The sequence below is a fragment of the Charadrius vociferus genome, unplaced genomic scaffold (genome assembly GCF_000708025.1).
Source record: "Charadrius vociferus isolate BGI_N301 unplaced genomic scaffold, ASM70802v2 scaffold35, whole genome shotgun sequence".
Lineage (NCBI taxonomy): Eukaryota > Metazoa > Chordata > Aves > Charadriiformes > Charadriidae > Charadrius > Charadrius vociferus.
The window spans coordinates 540,611-547,209 of record NW_009648640.1 but is presented as its reverse complement, the minus strand read 5'-3'; the positions used below and the strand labels follow the sequence as shown (position 1 = coordinate 547,209).

At 43.8% G+C, this 6,599-nt stretch overlaps 1 protein-coding gene across 1 annotated transcript in view; it reads left to right on the top strand.

Annotated features, from left to right (window-relative positions):
- Positions 1 to 6,599, top strand: part of ORC4 (origin recognition complex, subunit 4) — a 21,374-nt gene extending 14,775 nt beyond the window's left edge. Inside the window, exons 10-13 of the mRNA XM_009886352.1 lie at positions 3,077 to 3,185; positions 4,482 to 4,577; positions 4,665 to 4,732; positions 6,292 to 6,599. Coding sequence (XP_009884654.1) covers positions 3,077 to 3,185; positions 4,482 to 4,577; positions 4,665 to 4,732; positions 6,292 to 6,480 — 462 coding nt within the window. The 3' untranslated portion in view covers positions 6,481 to 6,599. The remainder of the gene's footprint in view (positions 1 to 3,076; positions 3,186 to 4,481; positions 4,578 to 4,664; positions 4,733 to 6,291) is intronic.

The following is a 6,599-nucleotide window of genomic DNA, read 5'->3' as shown; positions in this document are numbered from 1 at the left end:
ATTCCTGCTCTTTCACTAAATCTGTCGCTGTACTAAACCTGCTTCTCTTCATCAGTGTCTGTCGTCTTCAAAGATCAATACATTTTGGTGCCATTTTTTTACTATGGTCTCTTAGTGTATTCTTGCATCATCTTCCACTCTCCGCTTTGTCCTGCTCTGGACGCTGTTAGGATTTGTCTCTGTTCCTGGCCTGTTTCTTTAGCTCTCAAATAGCTCTCTGTGTAGGTGTGTGCACTTTCGACATAAAAGCACAGGGTGCTGTACTTGGAATAACCGTCTCTTAGAGCTAAAATATTTGTTGTTTTCATCCCTCTTTCCGCTCCTTCTTCTTCCTAAACTAAATTGTAGTTGTTCTTGCTATGATCCTCCTGAGCACAGAAGAGTTGCACTTATGGACTAGTTGCTCCTGGATACCTCTTCAGTGAGAGAGTTCCCACGTATCTACAGTCTTGTTATTCATGCGGAGGAAATGCTTTTGTTTTCTTTTATCACTTCCAATTTCTTCTTATGCAGAGTATCAGATAAAACCACATTATGAACTGTATGATTAGGCACCGCTTTGTTTTCCAGAGCTGGTTTCACATATGGAGCAATTCAGGTAGCCCAGATGCTGTCCTGAATTTGTCTGTTACTGTGACGCTAGTCCAGGAAATGCGATCTTAATCTTTTAAATCTTGAGGTGCTGGAAGCTTGAGGCTACTAATCCCTAGAAATACTGAGACACAAGTTAATTGGCATCAATGGCCCAAGGAAGCTTTCAGAATTTTACCTGTTAGCTTCAACCTTTCCCAGTTATCTTAGGGGAGAGAAGGAAGGCCTCCACACTGCGTGGAGAAAAATCAGACTGCTGCCTCCCTGTTAACTCTGAGAGAAGACTTCTGTGTTCAGTAAGTAGGAGGTAATGCTGTCAGTGAACTTCCTCCTATCACAACAAATGAGCTAAAGCTTAATGTGTGGTCAGGTCTTTTTTTCTTGTTTGTTTTTTTTTTTTTTTTTTAAAATCTGCCTCCCTCACTCCTGTTTTTTAACACAGTTAATGTGAATGTAATAATGTCCATTAGAGAAGATAAGTAACGCTTATTTAACCATCTTAAAATATCTGTGTGCTTCTGTCAGTGTGAAAAGCCCACTAAACATACCTGCATATCTTGTGTTGTGCAAGTATTCAGATTTTAACCTTCAGCTCTGTGGTGGGCTGTTCTTGGACTCTTTTTTGCTGACAGCTTTTCCCAACGCTGAGTTTATAGCCACTCTGAAAACTAGATCACAGACTTCCTGTTCTAGTTCTGAAACACACAGCATGTTCAGAGTCCTCTTTTTGGTAGTTCTCTGTTGACTTGAGTTTGTTACAGGATTACTTCTAGTTTAGCGGCGCCCAGTTTGGTCTCTGTGGCATGTACGAATGCCAGAAAGAGAGGTGGTGCCTATCTGAATAGCTCCAACGTGTGCCAGGCGGAAGTGCGGAATTGTTTTCTGCAGCATGTTCGGAATTTTTCCTTTAGAAAAGGGGCTTTTTCACTCTGTGAAGTCATCTTGCTCATAAAAGTACATAATACAGATTGTAGCACTTCTGTAATTCTTTTTTATTAGCTGAAGGGTGGATTAATTTCCCTGCAGAATGAATTTTTCCATAGTTTTGAAAATCTGTGGGAGTCTGCCATTTGAGCTGGCGCAAGAAGCTTTGTGATGGGCAGTGAGATTGGAGCTAGTCTTGTAATTACTGGGTTTTTGGTAGCAAGGACTTGATTTTAATGACCAGCTATTTTTAAATTACATTCAGTGCTCCCCCTCACTTTGCACTGTCAGATGGGGAGCACTAAATGTAATTTAAATATTAAAACACATGGGTTTTCACTGGAAACTGAGTGTCTGTTTCATGTTGCAGTACCCTCAATGGCATTGTGCGAAACTTTGAAAAGCTTGGAAGAATTGAACAAGTTATGTTTTTTTAGCAAAGTAAAATAAGTAAGTTTTTACATAAGTGGAACTAGATAGCTCATAACTCAGCTGGTAAAATATAGTTTTGCTGTCGGTAAATGCAGTTTCCCCGTGGTTTCTCTCGTGTGGTTGACTTTGCAATCAGCTGCTTGTCTGCCTGTGAACCCTCTGCTTGTCTGTTTCTTCACCCCTCCCCTTCCCTATCCAAATTCCCTTTGGCCTTTATAGTATAAAACCTCATCCCATACCTTTGGAAGTCTGAATGATCGTGCAGCTTTTTGAGGCTGCTCGATTGATGTCTATAAGGAGAGAAAGAGGACCGGAAATGACTGGTGGTAGATAGCGTTGGATGTTCTCAGAGAAAGCCCTCAATTAAACGGATGAAATAAATAGTTTTTCATCACACAGACCTGCAGAAGTCAGAGGTAGTCACTAAAAGCCATTTTTTCTGTTGATTAATATTAAATTGCAAGGTATCTACAAGGCAGATACTTATAGCCGCAAAGAGCAAGTGAAGGTCGCTGCAGCGTGCCTGCTGCTGTGTAAAGGCTTGTGGATAATCAATAGCTTTGCAAGAGTGGTGTCGGAGGAGGTCAGTTAACTATGTATTTATTAACTTATGCTTGTTCAAGACTCGCTGCCTGTGACAGGTAGTTGAAGATTGTTAAAGGTTCAGATTGCAACTAGGTGAGACTTTAGCCAATGTTCTGGAGGGGTGACTCGTATTCTGTAAACTGAGAGGCGCCTTCAGACACTTTCTTAGCACTTACAGTGACGTGAGCGCGCTGTAGCTCTGCGCACAAAGATATGTTTAAAATAGTTGTAAGTCATTCTCACAGCAATCACTGAAGTATGCTAATCCATTGAAATTAATATAAACAAGTTAATGAGTGTTTATCTCCTCTGGTGAGGAGGCTTTAAAGTTTTAAGCCTGGAAAACCTTCCTGGCAAAATGTAGTTGTAGCTACCAGCTATTTACAAGGGTTTCAGTGTGGGCCTACTGTGTGTAGGGTTAGTTCATTAATGTTTCCAGTAGGTGACTCCAGGGGAAATGTGTTCTTCTGCATTCCATCTCCAAGTAGAAAGTATGTCTGGTAATCAGTAAGTAAATGAAAAATGTCTTCTGCTTTATTTTTAGATGCTTGCTGTAAGTAACGTTACTGTGCGTCACCCGCTTATCACTGCATCAGATCTTCATGAAGCAAGCAAGCAGATCAGAATGGACTCAAAAGCAAATATTGTACATGGTAAAGCTCAGCATTTTCCCCCCAAATGTTTCTTAGGAGTATGGAATGTGTCAAGTCCCTCCCTGAAATCGCTCTGTATAGTGCTGTGTGCCCCGTTGGTATGAGCTGCACGGGGAATCCATCTGTCCGTGGAGTCTGCTCCCTGCTAATTTGCGTTCATACATGTGTGCGGATGTAACCATGCTGAATGAACCAGAAATGGAATTACAGAATAGTTGATATAAATCCTACTAGGCGGGGAGCTCGGGCAGCGCGCTGCTGCGATGCAGGCTCCGGGCTGTCCGTCGCAGGCAGCTGGTGCGGTACTGCAGTGTCGCCGGGGAAGCAGCGGTGGCCTGGGCAGAGGCATCGCTCTGGGCAGTGGCTCTGGCCTGTTCAAGTGACGGAGGAAGGGATGGTGCTGACCTCTTCCTGCCAGCGCCGGGAGCTGGGGGATGCTGCAAGAAACCCTCCGAGAACTGCAATAGTTTGTACTGGCATATGTACAAAATTTGAGTGTGTACTTGAATTCTGTACTCTCAGAACTATAGCGGCATGCGCTTACCTGTGTTTAACTGTGCTTCTGTTTGTGCTGTACTGACTCCTCGAGCGTATTTCGGTGTGCTGCTGCAGCCTTTGTGTGGCCTGGGGGCTCTCCCTTTCTGAACCTCAGCAGATGGGATGTACTGACCACTATGCTTAAGTTTTCTCTGACAAGCATTTTGGAACCTCTGCAAACAGTGAGAAGAAATAAACATCTCCTGGTGATGGTACAAAGCCCGAATATAGTTAGAGGAGGAATTGCTTCCCTGACCAGGAAACGTTACCTTAGCCCATTGCTTCTTTATGGCTTCCAGATTTTACAGGCTTTGGTTTGGCTCACCCTGTGATTCTCAGCATCTCTTTAGTATGGTGGAGCGAATTCCCTGTATCGCTTCTTTAGCTTTGACTAGCAAATAATCTCTTCAAACTCTCATTTCATGACATGCTATACAGTAGCATGGAGATTGTCTTGGTGCTGCTAAAAATTCGTTGTCATGCCATACAATCTGCAACGATGCTTTTTCCTTGTACTTAAATGTCTCGCTTTTTGATGGAAGCAGCCCATTTCTTAACATTCTTGCTTCAAATATCTGGAAAACAAATGTCTTATCTAGCCTCTCCAATTATGGAAGTTTTTTTACATTATGAAGATACATAACACAAACAGGTGAGGCTCACAGCATGTAAAAATAGAGAGGTAAAAATAGTATGTGAACTGCTTGCGTTTCTGATGTGCTTAAGAGAAATATTTAGAGCTCTTGTCTTTCCCTCTAGGTTTGTCTGTCCTGGAAATCTGCCTAGTTATAGCTATGAAACACTTAAATGATGTCTATGAAGGAGAACCATTTAACTTCCAGATGGTTTACAATGGTGAGAGAAATGCATGAACTTTACAAACACTAAATCACTTACTTTCCCCTAACTAACGTTTTTTTTTTTTTTCCTGTTACTGGTCAGAATTCCAGAAGTTCATACAAAGGAAGGCGCATTGTATGTACAACTTTGAAAAACCAGTTGTCATGAAGGTAAGCCTGAAATGTAATTTTTTTTTTTTTTTTTTTTTTACTGTGAAGTATTTAGATGTTGGGTTTATTTCTAGTGCATGGGTTGAGTAGTCGAACAGCGAGTGGGTGCTTCAGGGCAGTGAGAACACCCCCCCCCGCCTCCCCTTGGTGGAACAGGCACCCAAGGCCGGGATTTTGGGCACCCACCCCCCCGCCTTCCCTGGGGTGGGGAGCTCACAGCTGGGCTAAGCTGGTCACCAGTCACACTTGGAGGAGTTTAGTCCCAGGGTGAGGACTCTCTCTCTCTCAAGTAAGCGTAACTGATTTAGGACTGGGGTTCGGCAAGACTGACAGTATCAGAAATGGCTTCCAAAAAGAGAGATTTGTGTCTGTGTGTAGGTATCTTCAGCTTGCTCATTCACTTCTGCTGTTTAGAAGTGATGTCTCCAAAATTTAAATTAATCTTAACACATTGAAAATCTGCTTTTCTTAATCCAAGTCCCAGTAGGTCTGACAGGTACATGGCATGATAGCCTAAATAGGGCTGCATTTGCCTCAACCAACTACAGCCTGAAGTGCAAATTGAAAAATAGTCTTTTGGTTACAAACCTGTTCTCGTTTGGCCTTCGGGGCTGCTGGGCTGTCACTCAGCTAACGTCATTTTGCCAGGCTCTGGTGGTGAGGCATAATCCTGCTGTGGTGTAGCCATCAAACAGGGGTCATGCAGGTGCTGTGTTTTCAGCTCACGGACTTAACCCAAGGACCAGCAATTCGGTAGTCTAAGTTGTCCTCCAGTCTTGCAACGCGTGAGCTGAGCAGCCTTGGCTTCTGATTCAACACTATTCAATTGCACTTAAACTGGAGGTGATGTAATGCTGTCTCGGCACTTCTAATAGACTATTCCAGTTTGTATCCCTGAGTGACACAGTCATTCCCAGTCAGTTGCACGTATATCACGTTGCAAATACTATTTCTTTAATAAGAGAAGTGCATTCTGCTGCAGCTCATGGCTCCGGTTGGTGTGCTTTGCTGTCCGTGCAAAAGGCTGTAAAGTAAAGCAGAGCTGGGATTTCATGTCTGCCTGCTGAGATCATGGAACAATAGAATGGTTTGGGTTGGAAGGGACCTTGAAGACCATCCAGTCCCACCCCCTGCCCTGGGCAGGGCCACCTCCCACCAGCCCAGGTTGCTCCAAGCCCCATCCAACCTGGCCTCGAACACCTCCAGGGATGGGGCAGCCACAGCTTCTCGGGGCAACCTGCCCCAGGGGCTCACCGCCCGCACAGGAAAGAGCTTCTTCCTCATATCTCACCTAAATCTCCCCTCTTCCAGTTTGGAGCCATTTCCCCTCTTCCTATCACCCCATGCCCTCGTAAAAAGTCCCTCTCCAGCTTGTCTGCAGGCCCCTCAGATACTGGAAGGAGCTATAAGGTGTCCCCGCAGCCTTTTCTTCTCCAGGCTGAACAACCCCAACTCTCTCAGCCTGTCACAGCGTCTCATAGGTCATTCAGAATGAGTGGTACAGCCCGGAATGATGTTATCATCTTCTATTTCCTCTTTTTTTTTTCTTTTGTTTTTAGGCATTTGAACATTTACTACAACTGGAGTTAGTAAAACCCATAGAGAGACCGTCTGTACGTGTGCAGAGAGAGTACCTCTTAATGAGACTGCTGTTGGACAATAACCAAATCATGGATGCTTTGCAGGCGTATCCCAACTGCCCGACAGACATCAAGCAGTGGGCAGCATCCTCACTCAGCTGGTTGTGAACTTTTTGGAACTTGCAGTATCTCTTCCTACATCACAAAGTTTGGAGTTAACTGTAAGTTTTAGGAGATGTAATGTTTGCCTACAGCAGGGTTCAAATTAATAAATTTTTGAAAGAAGG